This window comes from Gorilla gorilla, chromosome 19 (genome assembly GCF_029281585.2).
Source record: "Gorilla gorilla gorilla isolate KB3781 chromosome 19, NHGRI_mGorGor1-v2.1_pri, whole genome shotgun sequence".
Classification (NCBI taxonomy): Eukaryota; Metazoa; Chordata; class Mammalia; order Primates; family Hominidae; genus Gorilla; species Gorilla gorilla.
In genome coordinates this window covers 16,724,482-16,751,817 of record NC_073243.2, presented here as the reverse complement: position 1 = coordinate 16,751,817, position 27,336 = coordinate 16,724,482, and the positions used below count along the sequence as shown (strand labels likewise).

At 53.4% G+C, this 27,336-nt stretch overlaps 1 protein-coding gene across 6 annotated transcripts in view; it reads left to right on the top strand.

Annotated features, from left to right (window-relative positions):
- SLC43A2 (solute carrier family 43 member 2) overlaps positions 1-27,336 on the top strand; it is a 55,428-nt gene that overhangs the window by 13,947 nt on the left and 14,145 nt on the right. For 5 of the 6 annotated variants that reach the window (XM_055367119.2, XM_004058230.5, XM_055367117.2 and 2 more), the window contains 6 exons: positions 639-694; positions 2,414-2,490; positions 21,447-21,539; positions 23,054-23,187; positions 23,282-23,484; positions 23,805-23,951. In XM_055367119.2, the coding sequence (XP_055223094.1) occupies positions 639-694; positions 2,414-2,490; positions 21,447-21,539; positions 23,054-23,187; positions 23,282-23,484; positions 23,805-23,951 (710 nt within the window). Of the gene's footprint in view, positions 1-638; positions 695-2,413; positions 2,491-10,265; positions 10,402-21,446; positions 21,540-23,053; positions 23,188-23,281; positions 23,485-23,804; positions 23,952-27,336 lie in introns of those variants that run through there. The other variant, XM_019013610.4, reaches the window with a different exon arrangement.

Here is a 27,336-nt window from a genome sequence, read left to right as displayed (position 1 = left end):
GAGGTTTCACCGTGTTAGCCAGGATGGTCTCGATCTCCTGACCTTGTGATCTGCCCGCCTCAGCCTCCCAAAGTGCTGGGATTACAGGCGTGAGCCATTGTGCCTGGCCCCTATGCCATTCTTTTTTTTTTTTTTTTTTCCTTTTGAGATGGAGTTTTGCTCTTGTTGCCCAAGCAACTGGAGCTGGAGTGCAGTGGCTCCCGGCCCCCTATGCCATTCTTAATGTGCTTTATAATACATATACAAAAATATAAATGAAAATGGGCTGGGCACGGTGGCTTACACTTGTAATCCCAGCTTTTTGGGAGGTAGAGTTGGGTGGGTCACCTGAGGCCAGGAGTTCGAGACCAGCCTGGCCAACATGGTGAAACCCTGTCTCCACTAAAAATACAAAAATTAGCCACGCGTGGTGGTGGGCGCCTGTAATATCCCAGCTACTTGGGAGGCTGAGGCAGGAGAAATGCTTGAACCTGGGAGGCGGAGGTTGCAGTGAGCCGAGATCGCGCCACTGCACTCCAGCCTGGGCGACAGAGCAAGGCTCCGTCTCAAGAAAAACCAAAAAACGAAAACAAAAACAAAACAATAACACTGAATAAAGTCATAATGGTAAATAACATTGCGTTTCTGCTTGGTTTTAGCGCCTGCTTCGCGGTTTCCTGCTTGCTGATTGCATATGGAGCGAGTAAACCAAACGGTGAGTGTCCTCTCCCTCCATCTTCTGTCAGGGACTGGGGAGAGAGTGCCCTGAGCTGCTCCCAGGCCCACCTGCTCTTGGACACTGTCCTGGGCCCGCTGCTCGCTGCTCAAGTTAGAGGGGACACCTGTTAGGCCTCTACTCAGTTACTTATCTCAAATAGACGGCGAGATCAGAGAGCAGCCACCCCAGACAGGAGCTTCCAGGGTATGAGCAACTTCCATCTCATCACCAAACCAAGCCAGTCCCTCACTGATGCCAACCTGAGAGGCAAGTTCTAAGAACCAGGCCGGCTGCAGGGGCACGGTCCTCGGTGTGTGCAGAAGTCACAAGCTGAGTCCCCTCCAGGCAGCACAGGCCAAAGCATGAAGGATGGCTTAGAAGGCACCTGGTCCACAACCCTGTTCAAGGACTTGTAGAGCAAACACCAAAAGAGGACTTGAGTTTCACCAGCATCTTAGCCAGGCTCATCTACTGATTTTCAGGAACCTGTATTTTTGGTTTCAGTGAAGTAGCTTCCTTAGGCTTCCTGCTCCCTGCTGTTTGTTTTTTTGTTGTTGTTGTTTTGTTTTGTTTTGTTTTAGAGACAGGGTCTCTCTCTGTCACCGTGGCTGGAGTGCAGTGGTGCAGTCACAGCTTACTGCACCCTGGACCTCCCGGGCTCAAGCGATCGTCCCACTTCAGCCTCCAGAGTAGCTGGGACTACAGGCACGCACACACACAGCTAGCTAATTTTTTTGTTGTTGTTGAGACAGAGTCTCCCTCTGTCGCCCAGGCTGGAGTGCAGTGCTGCGATCTTGGCTCACTGCAAGCTCCACCTCCCGGGTTCACGCCATTCTCCTGCCTCAGCCTCCTGTGTAGTTGGGACCACAGGTGCCCGCCACCACGCCTGGCTAATTTTTTGTATTTTTATTAGAGACGGGGTTTCACCATGTTAGCCAGGATGGTTTCGATCTCCTGACCTCGTGATCCGCTCGCCTCGGCCTCCCAAAGTGCTGGCATTACAGGCATGAGCCACCGCACCTGGCTTCACCTGGCTAATTTTTAACTTTTTTTTAGAGATGGGGTCTCAATTTGTTGCCCGGGCTGGTCTTGAACCCCTGGGCTCAAGCAATTCTCCTGCTTCAGCCTCCCAAAGTGTTGGGATTCTAGGCGTGAGTCACTGCGCCTGGACACTGCTAATATTAATTGGAGAAAAGAAGATGGGTGGGCACCTTTTTCAAGAGCCCACACTTTGTGAAATAGGCAAGAGGAGGCTGGACATGGTGGCTCATGCCTGTAATCTTAGCGCTTTGGGAGGCTGAGATGGGCAGATCACCCGAGGCCAGGAGTTCGAGACCAGCCTGGCCAACATGGCAAGACATACAAAAATTAGCCGGGTGTGGTGGCGCATGCCTGTAATCCCGGCTACTTGGGAGGCTGAGGCAGGAGAATCACTTGAACCCGGGAGTCAGAGGTTGCAGTGAGCCGGGATCGTGCCATTGCACTCCAGCCTGGGTGACAAGAGCAAAACTACGTCTCAATTAAAAAAGAAAAAGAAATAGGCCTAGAGGAGGGGGTGAGAAAGGGGCAGTTCCACTCCCCAGATGTCAGGTACTAATCCCGGCCTGCATTTACTGGATTTACTGGGTGCCTGCACCGCTCAGGACTCTGGGCTGGTCCCGGCTTCCCTGGAGCTCAGCTGGGGTCTCCACTCACGAGCTTTCCATGTCCCTGCAGCTCTCTCCGTGCTCATCTTCATCGCCCTGGCTCTGAATGGCTTTGGTGGGATGTGTATGACCTTCACCTCATTAACAGTGAGTACAGATTTTTTAAAGCTCTGTAGTTCAGTAATCTGTTTCTAAATTTGAGGCCGCTTTGATTGGTTTCTGTTTCCTTGCCTTCCATGTGCCTGCATGTGCCTGGGTGTCCCAAACAGTAGAGGGGCTATGGGCGAGGTGGCCTGGCAGGGCCTCCTCAGCTGAGGTCCACAGGCAGCAGGGCGTGGCTTCACAATCCCTTGCCTTTTTTTTTTTTGAGACGGAGTCTTGCTCTGTCGCCCAGGCTAGAGTGCAATGAGGGGATTTCGGCTCACTGCAACCTCCGCGTCCCAGGTTCAAGCAATTCTCCTGCCTCAGCCTCCCGAGTAGCTGGGACTATGGGCTTGCGCCACCACACCCGGCTAATTTTTGTATTTTTAGTACACGTGGGGTTTCGCCATGTTGGTCAGGCTGGTCTCAAACTCCTGACCTCAGGTGATCCACCCGCCTCGGCCTCCCAAAGTGCTGGGGTGACAGGCGTGAGCCACCTCGCCTGGCTGACATTCCCTGCCTTCTGATCTGGGCTTTGATGCTGAGGAAGCAGCTCACTAGCCTTGTGCCCAAGGAAGGCAGAGGCAGGAAGACAAAATGCTGCCGCCCACTTTCTTTTCCTGTTTTCCTCAGCAGCTGTCATCAGGGTCTCCGGGAGCTTTGGCTCATGGAGCAGCCTGACCACCCGCCTCCCGTGGAACTGCCCCAACCTTTGCCTTTGTCCGGAGCCAGATGGAAAATGCAGGGAACATCTGGTCTTCTGCTCCTCTTGTTTCCTCCATGCCCGGGCACAGACAGTCGCCTGGGGGAGATGTTTTCTCGGGGTACTGAGCACCCCCTTGTTGGGAGCCTCAGGACATCACAAAATATGCTCCTTCTTGATGTCAGGGAGGCAGAAGGAAGGTGGGGTTGAAAAAAAGAAAGTCAAAAAAGGGGCTGGGCATGGTGGCTCACACCTGAAATCCCAGCACTTTGGGAGACTGAGGCAGGCGGATCACTTGAGGTCAGGAGTTTGAGACCAGCCTGGCCAACATGGTGAAACCCCGTCTCTACTAAAAAATACAAAAATTAGCCGGGCGGGTGGTGCATGCCTGTAATCCCAGCTACTCGGAGGCTGAGGCGGGAGAATTGCTGGAACCTGGGAGGCGGAGGTTGCCGTGAGCCAAGATCGAGCCACTGCACTCCAGCCTGGGCTACAGAGCCAGACTCAAAAACAACAACAAAAAAAGAAAGTCAAAAGAGGAACCAAAAAGTCTCTCCCAGAGGGAAGAAGGGAACTCTCTGTGGGCTCGCCCAGTTGGGCAATCGTGCCATTCCGAGCTGGCCATTGGGAAAGAAGTGAGAATAATAGCTTCTTCAGAGAGGCTTCTGTCCATCAGGAAACCTCGCCTGCATCAGTTTACCGGTGAAAAAGTTTCTAAGACACAGTACCTACCATTACTATTTGTGGTATACTCTGGTTTCTGATTTCCCTTGTCGTGCCATTGAAGGGTTCTTGTTTAGCTTTGAGGGAGCTCTGGGGGCTTCTGGACCTCTTCTTGTTTTCTTTTTTTTTTTTGAGTCTGCTCGGTCGCCCAGGCTGGAGTACAGTGACGCAATCTCGGCTCACTGCAACCTCCGCCTCCCGGGTTCAGGCAATTCTCCTACCTCAGCCTCCTGAGTAGTTGGGACTGTAGGCGCGCACCATCACGCCTGGCTAATTTTTGTATTTTTAGTAGAGACGGGGTTTCACCACGTTGGCCAGGCTGGTCTCAAACCCCTGATCTCAGGTGATCTGCCCGCCTCAGCCTCCCAAAGTGCTGGGATGACAGGCGTGAGCCACGGCGCCCGGCCGAAAACCAGCAGCTCTTTCATCAGCATGAAAACTAAAAACCTGGCCTCACCTCCATTATTTTAGTCACGCGACGCCTCTGTCATGGCAGGCCTGAATTTTGGGGATAAAGGAACGAGATGGTCCTTGAGCTTGAGGACCTCACACCCCGAAATGCAGAGAGGTGCTTTGTCTGAAAAACGACCATGAATCCCTGTTAAGAAAGACTTTAGGCCGGGTGCGGTGGCTCACACCTGTAATCCCAGCACTCCGGGAGGCCGAGGGGGGTGGTGGATCATGAGGTCAGGAGTTCGAGACCAGCCTGGCCCTAGTGAAACCCCATCTCTACTAAAATATACAAAAATTAGCTGGGCACGGTGGTGGGTCCCTGGAATCCCAGCTACTTGGGAGGCTGAGGCAGGAGAATCGCTTGAGGCCGGGAGGCGGAGTTTGCAGTGAGCCGAGATCGCGCCACTGAACTCCAGCCTGGGTGACAAGATCAAGACTCTCCCTCAAAAAAAAAAAAAAGGAAAAAAAGAAAGACTTTAAAAGGAACCCTGCAGTTGGAGCTAATAGACCAGTAAGAATTCTTTGTCTTTTTTTATGTTTTATAATTATAAAACAAAATTTTTTTCATTACATTTTTTATTTTCATTTTTTAGAGATGGGGTCTTACTACGTTGACCAGGCTGGTCTCAAACTCCTGGGCTCAACAGATCCTCCCACCTTGACCTCCCAAAGTGCTGGGATTCCAGGTGTGAGCCACCATACCTGGCCCAAAAATGATTTTATTTTAAAAATTCAGGTTGGGAGCAGTTGCTCACACCTGTAATCCCAGCACTTTGGGAGGCTAAGGTGGGAGGATCACTTGAGGCCAGGATTGAGACCAGTCTGGGCAACATAGCGAGACACCTTGTCTCTGCAAATTTTTTTTTTTTTTTAATTAGCCAGGGCATGGTGGCAGTTGCTTGTAGTCCCAGCTCCTCGGGAGGCTGAGGTGGGAGGAAGGCTTGAGCCCAGAAGTTCCAGGCCACAGTATGCCACAATGACACCACCATATTCCAGCCTGTGTGACAGAGCGAGACCTTGTCCCAAAAATAAAAGTAAAAATTTAACATTTCAGAAATATGAATTGTAGACTAAACTTCTATGAGCCTGCCAGGCGCAGTGGCTCACACCTGTAATCCCAGCACTTTGGCAGGCTGAGAAGTTTCCCATCACCTGAGGTCAGGAGTTCGAGACCAGCCTGGCCAACATGGTGAAATGAAACCCCATCTCTACTAAAAATACAAAAATATTACTCGGGCATGGTGGCGCATGCCTGTAATCCCAGCTACTTGGGAGACTGAGGCAGGAGAATCGCTTGAACCTGGGTGGCGGAGGTTGCAGTGAGCCGAGACTGCGGCATTGCACTCCAGCCTGGGCAACAAGAGCGAAACTCCGTTAAAAAAAAAAAAATTCTATCAGCCTGTCTTCATCAGTTTGGAATATATTTCTTCAGTATTTAAAAGATCTGCATGTACCAGTGTTATTCTTTTTTTTTTCTTAAAAAAAAAAAGAACTGTGATAACTTGCCTTTTCCCTTAATGTATCTTTTACATCCTTTCCTGTCAGTACTTAGAGATCTGCCTTATTATTAAGCAGTTCTGTATATTATTCTTTAATATAGACGGACCATCATTTATTCAACCTGTTTCCTACTAATGGACTTTTGGCTTGGTTTCCAATTTTTCCAATTTATGAATGCTGCTGAAGTGAACATCCCTGTACATGTATTTCTGTAAAATAAGTTCCTGGCAGCCCTGGGCCACAGGATTAGCATGTTTTAAAATTTAATATGTACTGTTAAATAGTCTTCTAAAAATGTCATCTGGCCGGGCGCAGTGGCTCACGCCTGTAATCCCAGCACTTTGGGAGGCTGAGGCGGGCAGATCACCTGAGGTCAGGAGTTCGAGACCAGCCTGACCAGTATGGTGAAACCCCGTCTCTACTAAAAATACAAAAATTAGCCGGGCTTGGTGGTGGGTGCCTGTAATCCCAGCTACTCGGGAGGCTGAGGCAGGAGAATCGCTTGAACCCGGGAGGCGGAGGTTGCAGCGAGTCGAGATTGTGCCACTGCACTCCGGCCTGGGCGACGAGTGAAATTCTGTCTCAAAAAAAAAGCCTGCCTGCCACCACAGGCCCACCAGCATGTACACGAGTGTCTTTTCCTCCATGTCCCTTCCAGTGCCATGTCATTCCTCTTTAAAACATAGCCACTCTGATGGTATGAAAAATGACATACCATTTTTAAAATTTATTTCATTATTAGTGAGACAGAGCATCTTTTCTCCTCTTTATTGGTAAATTGCATTTCTTCTGTGAATTGCTTCTTTGTGTCATTTGTCTATTTTTCTACAGTGCTCTTAATTTTATTATTATTAGTATTTAGTGACTCGTAAGAGCTCTTTCAAATACAAAGAAACTAGTGTTCTTTCCGAGTGAGCAGGAGATCTTACCCTGGGGTTTTCAGGTCTCTACGTGGTCCATGAGTAAGCTTCAGGAGAGCCGTGCACACCCTTGAAATTCCATGCCAACAAAGCGTGTGTAGGTGCCGCTCAGCTGTGGCTTTCTGGAGGGGAGGGTCCATTACTTTCACTGGCCTCTGGCAGGTCTGTGTGAAGGCTAAAAACCACTGTGGTGGCCGGGTGCGGTGGCTCACGCCTGTAATCCCAGCACTTTGGGAGGCCAAGGTGGGTGGATCACCTGAGCTCATGAGTTTGAGACCAGCCTGGCCAACACGGTGAAACCCCATCTCTACTAAAAATGCAAAAATTAGCCAGATGTGGTGGTGTGTGCCTGTAGTCCCCGCAACTCAGGAGGCTGAGGCAGGAGAATTGCTTGAACCTGAGAGGCAGAGGTTGCAGTGAGCTGAGATTGTGCCACTGCACTCCAGCATGGGTGACAGAGTGAGACTCTGACTCAAAAAAAAAAAAAAAAGAAAAAAAAAAGTCTACTGTCTGGCCCTTTATGGAAAAAGTTTGCCAACCCTTGGCCCAGAGGCCCCAGGAAGCTGCTAAGTCACTGTTCCTCGTCTGGGGGCATGTGCTGACGCCCACCGTTCACTCCCACACCCTCTGTTTGCATGGGCCAGCTCTCCTTCTAAGTCATCTCTTTCCGCCTCCCCCCAGGGTGGAGGGAGTTCCATGGGCATTCCCCTGCCCCCTGAGGCCTCTGATGAGGGCTCCAGTGCCTGCTCCTTGAGAACAGACCCCAAAAGGGAAATGAGGTCAGTGAGGACAGGGCTGAAGCAGTTTAGCAACACTCTTGGGCTGACTGGGGCTTCTGCTGAGCAGAGCCGAATCTCATTCTGATACAACCCAGGCCTTCAGAAAGCAGAACTGTCGGGATCAGCTCCCGGAGACGCCAAGCTCAGGGCACAATGGCACTTTCTGTTTGTGTCTCCCACCCGTGTTCTAATTTGGGGGACAAAGGAGTCTCCAGGGTCTCCTTTAGGAATTTCTAACTCCAATCTTCAACAGCCATGTTGGGGCTGTGGATAATAGCTCTGTGATAACCCAGGACTCTAGGGGACGGCGTTGCCGTGGAAGCCTTAATTCGGGGACTTCCTGGGTCCCGGGGCCTTTGTGCTGCATGGGCTGTGGTCTAAATACAGATGACCAGGGGCTGCGAGCTGTTACCCCCACTGGTAGGAGAGGGGGCTCCAAGCGGGCACACGCCTTTTCCTTGTAGTCCAGAAGGAGATGGCCACGAGCCGTCCTTCCAGAGCCCAAGAGGTCGGCACCCGTGGTGGCTTTTCCTTCCCAAGTGGAGGCTCTGAGGGGCAAGGGTGGCTGTCGCGTCAGGTAGGCTGCCCAGTAGCCAGTGCTGGCTCTCCCAGGGCCCTGCAGCACAGGGCCTGGGCCATCGTGTGGCATCCGTGGAGGGCGGACGCCAGGTCACTCCATGGGGGCAGAGCGCTCCCCACGGTGTGGAGCCTCAGCCTCCCCCGGGACATCTGGACGGCACGCTCAGTGTTTGTTCAGTGCCTCGCGTTTGTACAGCCCTTTGCACTCGCTTCATCGGCTGGAGCACAAACACGGCCGGCGGCTGAGGCCACATCATGGGGTCGCCACCCTCCAACCCGGAGCCTGGGTTGCTTAGAGATGGGAGCAGCTGCAGCCAAAATTGTGAACCTGCCATTTCCACTCCATTACTCTGACCCCTGTCCCCGTGGGTGGGACGGGGATTTCTCAGCAGAAGCCACACAGAAAAGCGGGTTTCAAAATGTTGCCAGGCTCCCCTATGAGACATTTCTCTGTGGATTTTCCCTTTTGATTCCTTCAAGTCTGACTTGAAACCTGAGGAAGGCACGATTTCATGGGAGGTGGGATCTGAGGGAAGTGAAGAGGATAAACATCCCTCTTCAGATCCTGGAGAGGAGGGCAGGATGGCAGATGCCCCCAGAGAGGGGACAGGAGTTTAGTGCCGTGGCTCAGTAGACCCTGCGTCTGCAGCCAGGAGAGGGTCCCACGGTGGCCCCCGGCCAGCTCTGGAGGGTCCAGGAGAGTGTCCCGCATTGGCCCCCGGCCAGCTCTGGAGGGTCCGGGAGAGGGTCCCGCGGTGGCCCCCGGCCAGCTCTGGAGGGTCCGGGAGAGGGTCCCGCGGTGGCCCCCGGCCAGCTCTGGAGGGTCCAGGAGAGGGTCCCGCGGTGGCCCTCGGCCAGCTCTGGAGGGTCTAGGTGCCTGGTGAGCCGGACTTGCCAGTGCCCAGTGCCTGCTGTGCCTCCCCACCTTCCTCTGTTTCTGTCCTGTACCTTGGGGAAGCTCAGGCAGTCAGCTACTTGCCATTGGTTTGGGGAGAATTTGCCATCTGAGGGTTCTGCCTTATGAATTTGCTGCAGCATGTGACCACGTTCAGATGGAAAGGGCAGCGGTATTGGCAGGACTGGACCCGGGAAGGCACAGGAGGTGGCCGGGGGAGGGGAGCACACCCTTCCCCTCCCTTCAGCACTGAAGCAGAAAGGTGACCACAAGGACCTTCTCCCGGGCAGCATGTGCTTGGAGGTGCCCGGTTGTTGTGGGTAGAAAACAGCCCAGCCTGGCAGAGTCTACCTGTGCAGTCTGGTTCCGGGATCCCGGCCTGTGCACGTTGTACAGAACTCTGGGTGTGTACTCCAGCCACGTGAGGACAAGGCTCCCTCTGGAGGGGACCCGAGGGCCAGAATGCCAGCCCCCACCCACCTCCCAGCTCCCCAGCCCCCACCCACCACCCAGCTCCCCAGCCCCCACCCACCTCCCAGCTCCCCAGCCTCCTGCAGGCCAGGGAGGACTCGGGAGGCCGTGGATGTGGAAAGTCAGGGCCGGGGGTGCCACGGTTGCTCCTTGTTTCTGCCTGCCAGCAATGCCATGGCCTGCCCTGGGCCAAAAGGCACGTACGTCCGGCATCTTAGAGAAGCTCCCCCGCCCGCACTGTCCCAGGGCCTTGGCCCTCCGGGGACTCCTGTCCGGTGGCATGCTCTATGGCCAGAATGCCAGGGGAGAGGCCGCCTGCAGCTGCTGTTTTCCCCTCTGGGAAGGTCACACAGTCCGGCCTGTTTATGCTGCAGCCAGGGGGCTGAAAGAGAGAGAGTCACGGGCTTCCCTGTGTGACTGAGGCTGCGTGGAGGCAGTGAGTGAACAGCCCGGGCTGGCAGGACAGGTTGACAGGACAGGCAGAGGCGGCGAGGGGGCTGTGGGAAGCACCTGAGGGCTGGGAGAGGGGCTTGCACTCCCACCTGTGAGTGTGGTGGTGAGTCAGGAAACAGCTCCGGCTTCCTGCTTGGCAGCAAAGCTGGTCCTTCGCCTCCTGGGGTCCTTCCCCTCCGCCAGCCCTCGAGGCCCGCGCTGGGGCGCTCTGCTCAGCACTCAGCCCTCACTCTGGCACCGCGGCTTCCGGCTTCCGAATAGCCATTATGCGCAGCTGAGACCGGTGGAGGCAGGGAAGCTGGGGACAGAGTGAGCGAGAGGGGGAATGTGGGGAGTGACCCAGATGTCAGGATGACCTACGGGAGTCCACAGGCAAACGCAAGCCCATCCGATGCTGTGGCGCTGGACCATGGGGAGGTCAGCCGAAGGCAACAGCAGGAGGTGAGGGCAGGAGGCAGACGGGTCTAAAAGGAGCTTCAGAAGGAATGTAAGAAGTCTCTAGTTGGGGACTGGGCATCGTGGTATCCCCCTGTAGTCTCAGCTACTCAGGAGGCTGAGGTGGGCAGATGAGTTGAGCCCAGGAGTTCTGCACAATAGCGTGCTGTGTTGATGAGATGTCTACACTAAGTTCAGCATCACTATGGTGACCTCCAGGGGGTGAGGGACCACCAGGTTGCCTAAGGAGGGCTGAAGCGGCCCAGGTCAGAAACAGAGCAGGTCAAAAGTGTCCTGCTGATCAGTAGAGGGATCATGCCTGTGAATAGCCACTGCGCTCCAGCCTGGGCAATACAGCATGACCTCATCTCCAAAAACAAATTTAAAAAAATGACCGGGCGCGGTGGCTCACGCCTGTCATCCCAGCACTTTGGGAGGCCGAGGCGGATGGATCACCTGAAGTCAGGAGTTCGAGACCAGCCTGGCCAACATGGCGAAACTCCGTCTCTACTCAAAATACAAAAAAAAAATTAGCTGGGCATCGTGGCAGGTGCCTGTAATCCCAGCTACTTGGGAGGCTGAGGCAGGAGAATCGCTTGAACCAGGGAGGTGGAGGTTGAAGTGAGCTGAGACTGTGCCGCTGCACTGTAGCCTTGGAGACAGAGTGAGACTCTGTCTCAAAAAATAAATAAGTAAATGAATGAAAAATAAACCTCTAGTTGAAGGGCGCAGATTGGATCTTAATAAGGCACATGTAAAAGCCGTGGGATCCAAATTGAAGTGTGTATCGGCCGGGGCCACAGGAGACTCCAGAGAGGCAGCATGGCCTGGGGCCTACACACAGAGGCTTGGCCTGGCTTGAATCCCCAGTCTGACCATTACTAGCTTGGGGGAGTCCCTTGACTTTTCTAATCTTTAAGTTTTTGTTTTGTTTTGTTTTGTTTTGTTTTGTTTTTTGAGGCAGAGTTTCACTCTTGTTGCCCAGACTGGAGTGCAATGACGCGATCTCAACTCACTGCCACCTCTGCCTCCTGGGTTCAAGCGATTCTCCTGCCTCAGCCTGCCGAGTAGCTGGGATTACAGGTGCACGCCACCACGCCTGGCTAATTTTTTGTATTTTTAGTAGAGATGGGGTTTCACCGTATTGGCCAGGCTGGTCTCAAACTCCTGACCTCAGGTGATCCCCTGCCTCGGCCTCCCAAAGTGCTGGGATTACAGGTGTGAGCCACCGCGCCCGGCCTCATGGTGTTTTTTGACCAATAAAAGTTTTTAAATAGGTGGTCAAAAGTGTGTTTCAGCTTTTAGGGAGTACCTAGCATTTGTGTCAAATGAAACCTCTCTGAAGAGAACATGAAGGATGACCTTGACCAGTGAAACCCAAAGTATAAACATCCTGACAGCAGTCAATGTGTGGTCACAACAGAATAACAAGGAGAGGAGAAGAAAGGCCGTCTCTGTGGACACTAATTATTTATTTAAAGGGGAATACTAATTTGTGTTTTATCCTGTAGTCGGCTTCCTTTTCTTCCTCCCAAAGCTGTGGTTCCTGCCAGAGGACACTTCCCTCGTTGGCTGTTCCCAGGAGCAGCTTGACCAGAAGATCTTCCTTGTTATTAAGTCATAACACATATCGTAATAGTAACTATTGTTAATACCTACCCTATTTATGATCTTTAAAACCCTCGGCCGGGCGCAGTGGCTCACGCCTGTAATCCCAGCACTTTGGGAGGCTGAGGCGGGTGGATCACATGAGGTCAGGAGTTCGAGACCAGCCTGGCCAACATGGTGAAACCCTGTCTCTACCAAAAATACAAAAATTAGCCGGGCGTGGTGGCGGGCGCCTGTAATCCCAGCTACTTGGGAGGCTGAGGCAGGAGAATCGCGTGAACCCGGGAGGTGGAGGTTGCGGTGAGCCAAGATCGCACCATTGCACTCCAGCCTGGGCAATAAGAGCGAAACTCCATCTCAAAAAAAAAAAAAAAAAAAAAAAAACTGAAAAAACAAAACACCATGAATTAAGAAGTTAAATGACAAACTAGGAAAACTTATTCATAGTATATAGAACTGCGAATGTCTTCATTTTATTTTATTTTTATTAATTTTTGAGACAGAGTCTTGCTCTGTCGCCCAGGCTGGAGTGCAGTGGCACGATCTCGGCTCATTGCAACCTCTGCCTCTGGGGTTCAAGCGATTTTTCTGCCTCAGCTTCCCAAGTAGCTAGGATTACAGGTGCCTGCCACCATGTCCGGCTAATTTTTGTATTTTTAGTAAAGACGAGGTTTCACCATGTTGGCCAGGCTGGTCTCAAACCCCTGACCTCAGGTGATCCGCTCGCCTCGGCCTCTCAAAGTGCTGGGATTACAGGTGTGAGCCACCATGCCCGGCCTGTGAATGAATGTCTTTAATACATGAAGAGCCTTCACAAAATCAATATACAAAGATTGGCCGGGTGCAGTGGCTCATGCCTGTAATCGTCGCACTTTGGGAAGCCAAGGTGGAAGGATCGCTGGAATCCAGGAGTTCAAGACCAGCCTGGGCAATAGAGTGAGACCCTGTCTCTATAAAAATAAAAGAATTAAAACAAAGCTGAAGGAGACCTTGCTATGCAGCCCCCTGCCGCTTGTGTGCCCTTGTCGACCCACACGCACCTTCAGGAGGGCGGCGCACACCTGGGGTAGTCTCAGTGCAGGACTCTGGCTCAATAGCACCTTTGCATTGGTTTGGACCTTCGGGAGGGCAGTGCGTGCCTGGGGTAGTCTCGGTGCAGAAGGACTCTGGCTCAGTAGCACCTTTGCATCAGTTTGGACCTTCGGGAGGGCGGTGCAGAAGGACTCTGGCTCAATAGTGGCTTTGCATCGGTTTGGACCTTCCGGAGGGCAGTACATGCCTGGGGTAGTCTCAGTGCAGGACTCTGGCTCAATAGCACCTTTGCATTGGTTTGGACCTTTGGGAGGGAGGTACACGTCTGGGGTAGTCTCAGTGCAGGACTCTGGCTCAGTAGCGCCTTTGCATTGGTTTGGACCTTTGGGAGGGCGGTGCATGCCTGGGGTAGTCTCAGTGCAGGACTCTGGCTCAGTAGCGCCTTTGCACTGGTTTGGCCCTTCGGGAGGGCGGTGCACGCCTTGGGTAGTCTCAGTGCAGGACTCTGGCTCAGTAGCGCCTTTGCATCGGTTTGGACCTTCGGGAGGGCGGTACACATCTGGGGTAGTCTCAGTGCAGGACTCTGGCTCAGTAGCGCCTTTGCATTGGTTTGGACCTTCGGGAGGGCGGTGCATGCCTGGGGTAGTCTCAGTGCAGGACTCTGACTCAGTAGCACCTTTGCATCAGTTTGGACCTTCGGGAGGGCGGTGCATGCCTGGGGTAGTCTCGGTGCAGAAGGGCTCTGGCTCAATAGCGCCTTTGCATCAGTTTGGCCTTGGCTCCCAGCACTGGTTGTTTCCGGTGGGGTTGTCGGCTGTGTGAAGCAGGCAGTGTGCCTCTCTGGCTGTGGGGCTCTCTTCGGTGGTGTAGCAGGCCTGAATGCTTATTAGCCATCTTGGGATCCAGGGAACATTTGGGTTTTCCCAGCTACACCTGGAACCTTGGCGGGCATATGGGAATGAGATTCTACCACTCTGGAAGATTCATGCCCACAGGTTTAATTGCAGTTTGCTGATGGTCCGCAAGCCTGGAATTAGCGTGTGGAACAGACCCCTTTGGTAGCAGTCTAGTGCCAGCTCAGACCTACGAAGAATTAAAAATCTGCAAACTTCCACTATTTTCAATGTCTTAAAAGAAATAAATGCAGCATTTTTGCATTTCTGACATTTTACTTAAAACAAACAAACAAAAAACAAAACAAACAAACAAAAACCACCAAACTGGGAGGGGTGGAAAATCAGTCGCTACCACAACAACCCTATGGAGGCAGCAAATACACAACGCGATTCTTGTATACAGATGTTATCTTTTCTTTCGGTATCTAGGTAAAATCTCAAGGGTAAAATGTTAGTTGTCAACATTGAGGGTTCTGAAACCTGATTCCTCACTCAGAGGAACAGTGTGGAAAAAAAAAAAGTCTGGGCGCAATGGTTCACGCCTGTCATCCCAACACTTTGGGAGGCTGAGGTGGGCAGATCGCTTGAGGTCAGGAGTTTGAGACCAGCCTGACCAATATGGTGAAACCCTGTCTCTACTAAAAATACAAAAATTAGCTGGATGTCATAGCAGGCGGCTATAATCCATCCCAGCTGCTCGGGAGGCTGAGGCAGGAGAATCACTTGAACCTGGGAGGCAGAGGTTGCAGTGAGCCAGAATCGTACCATTGCACTCCAGCCTGGATGACAGAGCGAGACCGTGTCTCAAAAAAAAAAAAAAAAAAAGAGGAAAGAAAAAAAAATCTCTTATAAGATTTAGAATGTCTCTTCTTTTGCTCACCTTAGAGCACAGACCTACTTTGAAATTATGTTAAATGAAATATTGGAAGGGCGCGGTGGCTCACACCTGTAATCCCAGCATTTTGGGAGGCTGAGGCGGGCGGATCACTTGAGGTCAAGAGTTTGAGACCAGCCTGGCCAACATGGCTAAACCCCGTCTCTACTAAAAATACAAAAATTAGCCAGGCATCGTGGCAGGCACCTGTAACCCTGGCTACTCGGGAGGCTGAGGCAGGAGAATCGCTTGGACCCGGGAGGTGGAGGTTGCAGTGAGCCGAGATAGCACTACTGCACTCCAGCCTGGGCGACAGAGCCAGACTCCGTCTCAAAAAAAAAAAAAAAAAATATATATATATATATATATATATTCAATTAATATATAGCTTACTGTAAAAAAAAAAAAAAAAAAAGAAAGAAAGGTTAACATCCCCATAGAAAAGAAGGACAAATATAAATGATTTTTTTTTATTTGAGACGGAGTCTCACTCTGTCACCCAGGCTGGAGTGCAGTGACACAATCTCAGCTCACTGCAAGCTCTGCCTCCCAGGTTCACACCATTCTCCCGTCTCAGCCTCCCGAGTAGCTGGGACTACAGGCACCCGCCACCACGCCCAGCTAATTTTTTGTATTTTTAGTAGAGATGGGGTTTCACCGTGTTAGCGAGGATGGTCTCGATCTCCTGACGTCGTGATCCACCCGCCTCAGCTTCCCAAAGTGCTGGGATTACAGGCGTGAGCCACCGCGCCTGGCCAAATAATTTTTTAAGTTGTAGAAAAATGTTGAAAGTCATTAGTAAAAGTTTTTTGTTTTTTTGAGATAGAGTCTAACTGTGTTGCCCAGGCTGGAGTGCAGTGGCTCAATCTCTGCTCACTGCAACCTCTATCTCCCAGGTTCAAGCGATTCTGCTGCTTCACCCTCCCAAGTAGCTGGGACTACAGGCGCCCACCACCACACCCAGCTAATTTTCTGTATTTTTGGTAGAGATGGGGTTTCACCATGTTGCCCAGGCTGGTCTTGAACTGCTGGCCTCAAGTGATCCACCTGCCTCAGCCTCCTAAAGTGCTGGGATTATAGATGTGAGCCACTGCATCTGGCCTCAGGGTGATTTTTACCTTATTCTTTTTATACTTTGCTCCAAACATTTTGCAGTGGATATGCTTTTCTTTTCTTTTCTTTTTTTGAGACAGAGTCTCACTCTGTCGCCAGGCTGGAGTGCAGTGGCATGATCTCGGCTCATTGCAACCTCTGCCTCCTGGGTTCAAGCAATCCGCCTGCTTCAGCCTCCCAAGTACCTGGGACTACAGGTGCACGCCACCACACCCGGCTAATTTTTGGTATTTTTAATAGAGATGGGGTTTCACCATGTTGGCCAGGATGGTCTTGATCTCGTGATCCGCCCACCTCAGCCTCCCAAAGTGTTGAGATTACAGGCGTGAGCCACCGCGCCCAGCCCAGGCATTGCTGTTCTAAGGAAAAGATCATAATTAAAAATACAAGATGTCGGTGTTGGTTTGAAGGCTACCTAGTGTGGTTCCCCTGAGGCACTCTACTCCCCTAAGGAATGGCCCTGCTGACCAGAATAACATGTTGGGAAGAATTTTCTTGGTGCTGGTAAGAATGTTCCAGGCGGCAAGAGGCAGGGCATCAAAGGGAGCAGCTGGGAGGCCCCTGCCCTGTCCAGGCCTGAGGGCAAGGCCTCATCCATGGACAGATGGAGAGTCGGCCTCTTCCCCAGGTTCTGCTCTTCCCCATCCTGGATCTAGTGCTGGGGAGAAGACTCCAGAAGACCAGGCAGGGCCACATGGTCACCCCAGGGCCCTGTGGCTCTGTTGGTCTGTAGCCTAGGTTAGGGTTAAGGCAGGCAGGCTTGAGATTAAAAAGGTAGAAGGAAAATGCCTAGCTAGCAAGCTCTCTGCTTTTCCGGAACATTTTCTAGCTCTGTTGAAAAGTTTGAGACACTCTTTTTACCCAAAGGTGACTGCAGCAACCTACATGTTAGCCTCACCTGACCCTGCACCAAGGGAGCCAGGCTCTGGGCTTCCATTTGCCCTTCTGGTTGGGTTCCAAGCCTTCTCTGGGCCCCCTTTTTTTTTTTTTTTCTGAGACAGAGTCTCGTTCTGTCACCCAGGCTGGAGTGCAGTGGCATGATCTCGGCTCACTGCAACCTCCGCCTCCTGGATTCAAGCAATTCTGCCTCAGCCTCTTCCCCAGTAGCTGGGACTACAGGCACCCACCACCACGCCCAGCTAATTTTTGTATTTCTAGTACAGACAAGGTTTCACTGTGTTGGCCAAGCTGGTCTCAAACTCCTGACCTCATGGTCCACCTGCCTCGGCCTCCCAAAGTGTTGGGATTACAGGCGTGAGCCACCGTGCCTGGCCCCTTTCTTTCTTTCTTTGCCCCGGTGGGGCTGGCATGCCGGGCAGGAACACCTCCCTCCTTCCGCATAAGCAGAACAAATATTTGCATTCTCACTGGGGTAGATATGGCCACGGAGATGCCTTTGCTACAGTGCAGTAATGGAGCAGCCCAAATATGTGAGCTTGGGAACCGAGGCTTGTCCTTTGAACTGCAGCCTACCTGGGAGGCAGGTACCCAGAGAGTAAGATTGCTCACCTGGGCGTGCCTGGGCACGTGTGAGCACATCACATTTCTTTTGTCTTCAGTTGGAAGGGATTTCTTTTCTTTTCTTTTTCTTTTTTCTTTTTTTTTTCTTTTTGAGACAGAGTCTCACTCTGTTGCCCAGGGTGGAGGGCAATGGCGAGATCTTGACTCACTGCAAGCTCCGCCTCCCAAGTTCAAGTGATTCTCCTGTCTCAGCCTCCCGAGTAGCTGGGATTACAGGTGCCCGCCATTATGCCCAGCTAATTTTTGCATTTTTGTAGAGATGGCGTTTCACCATGTTGGCCAGGCTGGTCTCGAACTCCTGATCTTGTGATCTGCCCGCCTCGGCCTCCCAAAGTGCTGGGATTACAGGCGTGAGCCACCGTGCCCAGCCTCTTTTTTTTTAAAACGTAGTCTTGCTCTGTTGCGCAGGCTGGAGTGCAGTGGCGCGATCTCGGCTCACTGCGACCCCTGCCTGGGTTCAAGTGATTCTCCTGCCTCAGCCTCCCGAGTAGCTGGGACTACAGGTGTGTGCCACCACACCTCGCTAAGTTTTTGTATTTTTGGTAGAGACGGGTTCTCACTATGTTCCCTAGGCTGGTCTGGAACTCCCAACCTCGTGATCCGCCTGCCTCAGCCTCCCAAAGTGCTGGGATGACAGGCGTGAGCCACCGCGCCCGGCCTTACTGTGACTTTTTGGTGTCCTAATGGGTATCAAGTGGTATCTCACTGTGGCTTTGATTTGAATTTCACTATGATTAATGATGTTGGGCATCTTTCCATATGCTTATTGGCCATTTGTAGATCTTCTTTGGAGAAATGTCTATTCAGATCCTTTGCCCATTTAAAAAATTGGTTATTTCAAAAATACTGGGCGTGGTGGCACATACCTGCAATGGGAGGTGCCGCTCGGGAGGCTGAGGCAGGAGAATGGCATGAACCCAGGAGACAGAGGTTGGAGTGGGCCGAGATCGCACCACTGCACTCCAGCCTGGGAGACAGAGCAAGACTCCATCTAAAAAAAAAAAAAAATTGGTTATTTATCATTTTATTATTGAGATGTAGGGGTTCTTTATATGTTCTATTTTTTGTTTTTTGAATAACTGTTGGGCACTATGTTTATATATTCCAGATGCAAGCTCCTGATCTGTGATTTGTAAGAAGTTTCTCCCATTCTGTGCATTCTTTTCACTTTCTTGAACTCCTGCCCTCAAGTAATCCCGCTGCCCCAGCCTTCCAAAGTGCTGGGATGACAGGTGTGAGCCACCGCGCCCGGCTCTCTTTTCACTTTCTTGATGCCATCCTTTGAAGCACAGAGGTTTTAAATTCTGCTGACATCCCTTACTCATTTTTAAAAGTGGGCAAAACAGGCAGAAATGACTGCAGACAGGTATGTCGCCAAGTTCAAACTCCCTCCACTCAGTAACAGTTAATTTGCTTGCAGGCAGGCAGGTTTGATAAAACAAAAATTATTTAGTTTGGGAGGCCAAGGTAGGAGAAGAGCTTGAGGCCAGAAGTTCAAGTCTAGCCTGGGCAATATAGTGAGACCCCATCTCTACAAAAATAATTAAAGGCCCGGGCGTGATGGCTGATGCCTGTAATCCCAGCACTTTGGGAGGCCAAGACAGATGGATCGCTTGAGGTCAGGAGTTCAAGACCAGCCTGGCAGCATGGTGAAACCCTGTCTCTACTAACAATACAAAAATTAGCCAGGCATGGTGGTGCGCACCTGTGGTCCCAGCCACACAGGAGGCTGAGGCAGGAGACTCGCTTGAACTTGGGAGGTGGAGGTTGCAGTGAGCCAAGATTGCATGTCAGTGCATTCCAGCCTGGGTGACAGAGCAATACCCGGCCTCCAAAAAAAAAACCACTAGCTGGGGCATGGTGGCGTGGGCCTGTTGTCCCAGTGACTTGGGAGCTGGGGTGGGAAGATCACTTGAGCCAAGTTGGAGGCTGCAGTGAGCTATGATTGCATTACTGCACTCCCACCTGGGCAACAGAATGAGACCCTGTCTCTCTCTCTCTTTTTTTTTTTTTTTGACACAGAGTCTCGCTCTGTCGCCCAGGCTGGAGTGCAGTGGCGCAGTGTCGGCTCACTGCAAGCTCCGCCTCCAGGGTTCAAGCCATTTTCCTGCCTCAGCCTCCCAAGTAGCTGGGATTATATGCGCCCGCCACCACACCCGGCTAATTTTTGTATTTTTAGTAGAGACGGGGTTTCGCCATGTTTGCCAGGCTGCTCTCGAATTCCTGACCTCAGGTGATCTGCCCCCCTTGTCTCTCTCTCTTTTTTTTAACTTTAAAAAGATACAGAGGCAGGGTTTCGCCATGTTGTCCAGGCTGGTCTTAAACTCTGAGGTCAAAGGCAGCACTCTGGGATTGCAGGCGTGAGCCACTGCATCCAGCAGATCCTGTCTCTTAAAAAAAGAAAAAAAGGTCAGGTGTGGTGGCTCACACCTGTAATCCTAGCACTTTGGGAGGCCAAGGCGGGCGGATCACAAAGTCAGGAGATCGAGACCATCCTGGCTAACGTGGTGAAACCCCGTCTCTACTGAAAATACAAAAAAATTAGCCGGGCGCGGTGGCGGGCACCTATTGTCCCAGCTACACGGGAGGCTGAGGCAGGAGAATGGCATGAACCTGGGAGGCAGAGCTTGCAGTGAGCCGAGATCGCACCACTGCACTCCAGCCTGGGCGACAGAGCGAGACTCCGTCTCAAAAAAAAAAAAAGAAAGAAAAAGATTCAAGACAAATGGGGAGTGGTGGGGAGGGTGGAGGGGACGTAGATTAAGTCCCCATAAGCAGCCTGAATTTAATGAAATAGGTTGGCATGGCTATCCAGAGGGCAGCCCCCAAGGCCAGGGACGCTGGGTGTGGACAGGAAAGGTTTGCTACACACAGTGTGATCTCTCTTGAGGTTAGAAAACCTGTGCCTCTTTGGGAGGATGTAGTTTGCCCTAGGCCTGGATTTCGGTAGAATCAGCAAGAGTTAGCCTTGAAGTCCTGTTCAGGTGGGCCCCCTCTTGCCCTGTACCCAGAATGGGCTGATGTGAGATGCTGAGAGTGGCTTCGTTGGGAAGAGAGCCCGGACCTTGCTTCCCGTTGGCCTTCTAGGATGCTAACTGCTCGGGCCGAACATCCTGTGGGAAGATAATCCCCTGCTTGTACTGAGAAATTCAGAAGCAGGAGGCCGGGTGCGGTGGCTCACGCCTATAGTCCCAGCACTTTGGGAGGCCGAGGCGGGTGGATCACTTGAGATCAGCCTGGCCAACAGGGTGAAACCCTGTCTCTACTAAAAATACAAAAATTAGCCAGGCATGGTGGCGGGCATCTCTAATCTCAGCAACTTGGGAGGCTGAGGCAGGAGAATCACTTGAACCAGGGAGGCGGAGGTTGCAATGAGCCGAGCTCACACCACTGCGCTCCAGCCTGGGGGACAAGAGCAAAACCCCGTCTCAAAACAAAGAAAAGAAATTCAGAAGCAGGAATCCTGGGCCAGCTTCATCCTCAGACTGAAGAGAACTGTAGAATTCTGATTGACATCTTCCAAAAACCTACCCTCTCCAAACCAAAAGCAGTTTTTGCTGACATCTGGTCTTTCTGGGATGCTGATATTTTTATTTATAAAATGATGCTATTATCCCCAAATAGATTCTTATTTTTAACAGGCTTTCTCCCTTTGAGGGCTGCCTGAGGCTCATAACTTTGTTCTCTGGCATCTCAGTGTTACCCTGAAAAGACAAGAAGGCTCCTGGGCTCTGCCAGGAGCAGAGAGATGGGGAGGGGTGCCAGCCGGAAAGTCAGACAACTGCTTGTATTCTGCATTACCTCCCTCCTTGGCCCCATCAGCCTCAGTCCAGGAAGGAGAAACCTTCAGTGAGCGGTCATTGCCCCTGAACTAATGCCCCTGTGAGTCACACAGGAAGGGGCGCAGGTGTAGAAGGGGCCTCATGGGGCCTCGTTCTCTGTCCCCTCCTCCTCCCCTTCCCTGGTGCATCCTCCCCACTGAGGTTTCTCTGCTTCTTATCTCTCAGCTGCCCAACATGTTCGGCGACCTTCGGTCCACGTTTATTGCCTTAATGATTGGGTCGTACGCCTCCTCGGCAGTCACCTTTCCAGGAATCAAGGTGAGCGCGTGTATTTTGCACCGGTGTCTGTGCAGAGGCCTGCTCCAGGCTCCTTCCACCCTCGCTGAAGAGGGAGGCAATTGTGGGCACTGGGGGTGGCCCCTCTCCACCACCCCCACCCGGGCAGGATGCACCTGGGCATCACGGGGGCGACAAATGAAAGCCGCGGGGCCTCAGGGGACGGGATTCACGCCTGTGGCTGCAGGATCTGCCGCAGGTGCCTTTGCGTTTCGGGGCTGGGGCAGGGAAAGGGCGGTGGGTGAGTCTGTTTCCAGTTGTGAGTCCCGCCCCCGTCTCCTCCGTCATCCTGGTCTCCCCCTGCTCCCCTGCTCCCCTGCCGCCCAGCCCCCCAGCCTGCTGTTATTGTGCCGTTACTCCCCGCCAGCCAAAGCACTGCTCTTGGCCAAGTGTTTCAGCTGTTTCCCTCCTAGGCAGGGTTTTGAGCCTGTGGAAGTCACACAGGGTCAGGACAAAGCAAACACCTCACAGTCCATCAGCCCAAGTTCCCCAGGCCCTGTGGGTCTGCCAGGGCCCCGTAGGGGCTTCTCCTACCTCTGACCCTCACACTAAGTAAAAGCCCCTTTCCTCGGGGGGGGTGTGGGAATGCTGTTGGCGAGGAGAGGGGGTCACGGTGTGGGCTGGCCACCTGGGCATTGAAGTGGTGGGAGCTGGGACTCTGGGGCCAGCCATCCTATGGACTTGCAGAGATTCTCATGCCCCTGGACTGGGGAGCATCCCGAAAGTTCTTCCTCCTCCTTTTTTTGTGGGGGGACAGGGTCTCACTCTGTCGCCCAGGCTGGAGTGCAGCAGCACGATCTCGGCTCACTGTAACCTCCACCTCCCAGGTTCAAGTGATTCTCCTGCCTCAGCCTCCCAAGGAGCTAGGATTACAGGCGCCTGCCATCACGCCCGGCTAATTTTTGCATTTTTAGTAGAGATGGGGTTTCACCATGTTGGTCAGGCTGGTCTCGAACTCCTGACCTCATGATCCGCCCACTTTGGCCTCCCAAAGTGCTGGGATTACAGGCGTGAGCCACCATGCCTGGCTTCCTTGAGCATTTCTTTGGCCTCTGCCATGTGAGCTCTCAGAGGCAGTGGGGAAGCATCAGTGGACGGGGAAGCATCAGTGGACGGGGCTGGCCGGTTCCCGCCTTCAGGGAGCTCCGCTAATGCCAGACAAGCCGGCGGACCAGGAGCACCGTCCCCTCTGCTGGGCCGATCACTATGAGCCTGCGAGATGTGCCGTGGTCATGGCAGGGCGGTCAGGAAGGCCTCCGAGTCGGGGGGCTAATCACACGCCAGGCCCAGATGACCAGCAGGGCAGGCACGGTGGGAGGACTGGAAGGCGGGTGCCTGATGCCCCAACGCCCAGGCTGGCAGGGCTGTGCCTCTTTGCGCAGCTCAGCACAGGGACAGCAGGGGTGGCCGGACGCCCCTGCCTGCCGCGGCTCTGGCCTCCCCGGGCTAACTCTGCCCCCTCCCCCACCCCACCCCGTCCCCGTGGTGCCTGTCAGCTCATCTATGATGCTGGTGTCTCCTTCATCGTCATCCTCGTGGTCTGGGCCGGCTGTTCCGGGCTGGTTTTCCTCAACTGCTTCTTTAACTGGCCCCTTGAGCCCTTCCCGGGGCCGGAGGACATGGACTACTCGTAAGTAGAGGTGCCCCCGTCCCGCCTGCCCCCAGCCCCCGCCCCCCAGCCGGGGTCCCGGGCAGCACCCACAGACACTCTCCCGGGGCCCCAGGGTGAAGATCAAGTTCAGCTGGCTGGGCTTTGACCACAAGATCACAGGGAAGCAGTTCTACAAGCAGGTGACCACGGTGGGCCGGCGCCTGAGTGTGGGCAGCTCCATGAGGAGCGCCAAGGAGCAGGTGGCGCTGCAGGAGGGTCACAAGCTGTGCCTGTCCACCGTCGACCTGGAGGTGAAGTGCCAGCCGGATGCCGCAGGTACCCGCCTGAGACCGCAGCCGGGCGACGGGCAGGGAGTGCTCCGTGGGTATCGGCTCACCCCATTCCCACCTCACCCCAAAAGGGGAGGCGGCCCCACCCGCCCTGTTCTGCAGAGGCGCTCAGGAAGGCCTGGGGGAGGGAAAGGGATTTGCCTGATTTCACCCAAAAGGTGACCCCACCGCAGCGCCAACCCCGTTACCCTCACCAGGCCCGTCCCGAGGGCCCCCTCCTGGCCTCCAGCGTGGAGGGATCTGCACGGCCCCCCGGTGGCGGGGACAGCGTGCCCCGGCCCTGAGCCCTGCACCCTCTCCCCGCAGCGGCCCCCTCCTTCATGCACAGCGTGTTCAGCCCCATCCTGCTGCTCAGCCTGGTCACCATGTGCGTCACGCAGCTGCGGCTCATCTTCTACATGGGGGCTATGAACAACATCCTCAAGTTCCTGGTCAGCGGCGACCAGAAGACAGGTAGGTGCCCCGGGCGGCCTCGGTAGCCGTCACTCCCCGGCCTGAGCCCAGCCCACTGGCCGCCGGCCGGAATGTGTTAAGCTGAGCCGGGCCAGCGGGGCCACGGAAAGGCCGCATCCCAGGCGCTGTCTGCCCGTCAGAGCTATTTCATCACTGCCAGCCCCAACTGTTTCTTCATGTCCCCATCAGGGTTTCCTGGTCCAGGAGGGGAGGGAAGGACCAAAATAGCCTCCTGGGTGTGGGGTGTGGGGTGTGTGTTTTCCAGTGCCTGAGGGGGAGGGTTGCTGTGTGTGTCTGTAAATGAAAACAGAACAGAACGCTCCACCTGAGCGTGGCTGAAAGACAGCAGGTCAAGCCCGAAGTCCTCCCAGAAAGAGGCACGGTGGGTACGTGGACACCCTGGGCATCGAGGTCAGGACGGGGCTGGAGACGCTGGGGCAACTGGCCCACACTGGGATCTGCATCCCTCACCGCGAAACAGGGCGGGGCAGAGACTTCCTCGGAGCTTGCTAACAGTTGAGGCTTGTCAGCTCCAACAAACACAGCTGATAACCCACAGTCCGCTTTTCCAAACAGTGATTAGAGGTTTTGATTCTACAGAGAAAGTCAGGATTTCCCCGGGGCCTGAGCTGAGTCAGCCTTAGTCATCCCCAGGCGGGACAAACACTCCAAATCCTTTTTATTGGCAGCCTCCCTGATGTGCCACTTTTTCTGATGGTTTCCTTGTTTTTGTCAAGGTGAAGATACCCTAGGACTTGTGAAGAATCAGTTATCAGGTTTTTAGGGGATGAGAAATCCAGCATTATCAAAAGGAAAAGATAGCAAAGGGAACCAGATAACAGCCAGTTCTACTGTGAAAATGGTAGTCTAGGCCAGGCACGGTGGCTCACGCCTGTCATCCTAGCCCTTTTGGAGGCCGAGGCAGGTGGATCATGAGGTCAGGAGTTCAAGACCAGCCTGGCCAAGATTGTGAAACCCCCATCTCTACTAAAAATACAAAAAATTAGCCGGGCGTGATGGTGGGCCCCTGTAATCCCTGCTACTTGGAAGGATGAAGCAGAGAATTGCTTGAACCTAGGAGGTGGAGGTTGCAGTGAGCCGAGATCGCGCCACTGCACTCCAGCCTGGGCGACAGAGTGCAACTCCATCTTGAAAGAAAAAAAACATCTGTGGAACACACTTTGGGGAACCCTAATCTATCATGTCTCTTTCTTTCTTGTTTTTTTGAGGCAGGGTCTCTTTGTGCGTTGCTTAGGCTGGAGTACAGTGATGTGAACACTGCAGCCTTGACCTCTTAGGGCTCCCCAGGTGTGCGCCACCACACCCAGCTAATTTTTAAATTCTTTGCAGAGATAGGGTCTTGCTATGTTGCCCAGGTTGGTGTCGAACTCCTGGGCTCAAGGGATCCTCCCCTCTCGGCCTCCCAGAGTGCTGGGATTACAGGCGTAAACCTCCACACCCGGCCTGATAAACATTCAGCCCTGGAGTGGCGGAAACCCCAAAGTGTGCAGAGAGAGCTGGTCCCTGGCCCTCGAAAGGCTCATCTCCCTGCTGCTGAGTCAGCGTCTTTTACTCCAGCTGTCTGAGAAATCTTTTGCCGCCCTAGAGGAATGTTTCCAACTGTTTCGTATGTTCAAAAAGTCAATTTCAAGAAGTAGAGGAAGCCAGGCCAGGAAGGTTGGTCTGTGGCAGACGAGGCACTGGTTTTCCCCCTCCTCCTTCTGTGACCCGTTACGCCCAGCACCCATAGCCCTAGCTCTGGCCGAGAGGCGGCTGCAGGGTCCGGGTCACTTTCCTCACACTCGTGAGCTTTGCGGCTCCGCAGGAGGGGGTGTGCCGTGCTGCCGAGGAACGGCTCAAAGCACCAGAGCCATCGCCTCCGCGTACGGCCCCGCAGCCACCCGCGGCAGAGGCTCCCGGGTGCTGGTTCCAAATGGAGACTCCAGGCCTTGCCACCGACCGGTGACGCTGCTGCCTCCCAGCGTTTGAGACCTGCCATCATCAAACAGGAGTTGCAGATTATTCGGGGAAACCCTAACTAGCTAGGGTGCTGCCAGCTGGGAAAAGGCCGCCTTTTTTTTTTTTTTGAGTTGGGGTCTTGCTCTGCCACCCAGGCTGGAGTGCAGTGGTGCAACTGATAGCTCACTGCAGCCTCCGACTCCTGAGCTCAAGGGATCTTCCCACCTCAGCCTCCTAAGTATCTGGGACTACAGGTGTGTGCCACCATGCCTGGCTAATTTGTTTTTTTTTTTTTCCATAAAGACAAGGTCTCGCTATTTTTCCCAGGCTGGTCTCAAACTCCTGAGCTCAAGCAGTTCTCCCACCTCAGCCTCCCAAAGTGCTGAGATTATAGGCATGAGCCACAATGCCCAGCCAAAAATACAGTCTTTTTTTTTTTTGACATGGATTTTCGCTCTTGTCACCCGGGCTGGAGCTCAGTGGCATGAGCTCGGCTCACTGCAACCTCCGCCTCTCGGGTTCAAGCGATTGTTCTGCCTCAGCCTCCCAAGTAGCTGGGGTTACAGGCACCTGCCACCATGCCCAGCTAATTTTTGTATTTTTAGTAGAGACAGGGTTTCACCATGTCTCCAGCTCCTGGCTGGTCTCCAACTCCTGACTTCAAGTGATCCATGTGCCTCAGCCTCCCAAAGTGCTGAGATTACAGGCGTGAGCCACAATGCCCAGCCAAAAAGCCAGTCTTGAGATGGGGAAGACGTGGCCCGTGCTGTCCCCAGCAATGCCCAGTCCCAGCCAAAGTGGGCACTGCTGCCTCACTCTCCCACCCACCCTCAGGGTGTGGCACTTACTGAGAAGAAGCAGGCATTGAGAAACAGAATTGAGGGGGGAAACAGTCCAGGGCCAACAGTGCTTGGGGATTGAGGCCTGAAAATGGGAGCAGGGTACAGAGGCTGTGGCTGGCCAGATGGGTCGGGTGCCCCCTGCACCCCCACCCCCAGTCAGGGGCCACCTGTCCTACCCTCCCTTTGTAAGAGTTGACAGGTGACATGTTTTCCTATTGTTGTCCTCGACTTGATAACTATCTAGGAGTTAAATAGATACTATCATCTGTTTACGTCATCATTTATGATAGATACTATCATCATATACACCTGAAAAACGAGGCCTGGAGCGATGGAGTAGCTTGTTCAAGGTCAGAGCCAGGACTCACATGTGGGTCTTAAGACACTGGAGCAGCCAAGGGCCTCTAGACCAGGACATTCCACTCGGAGCAGCAGCTCAGGGGCCACCAGGCCTCTGTAGCAGGGGGGCCACGGCCCAAGGAAGGGGAGCAGGCCCAGGCATGGTCCCCGTTTCTTGGAGTGGAAGGGAGACCAGCTCTGGCCATCTGGAGGAGACCCGTGGTGTCAGATGCCTTGGCCGGGCG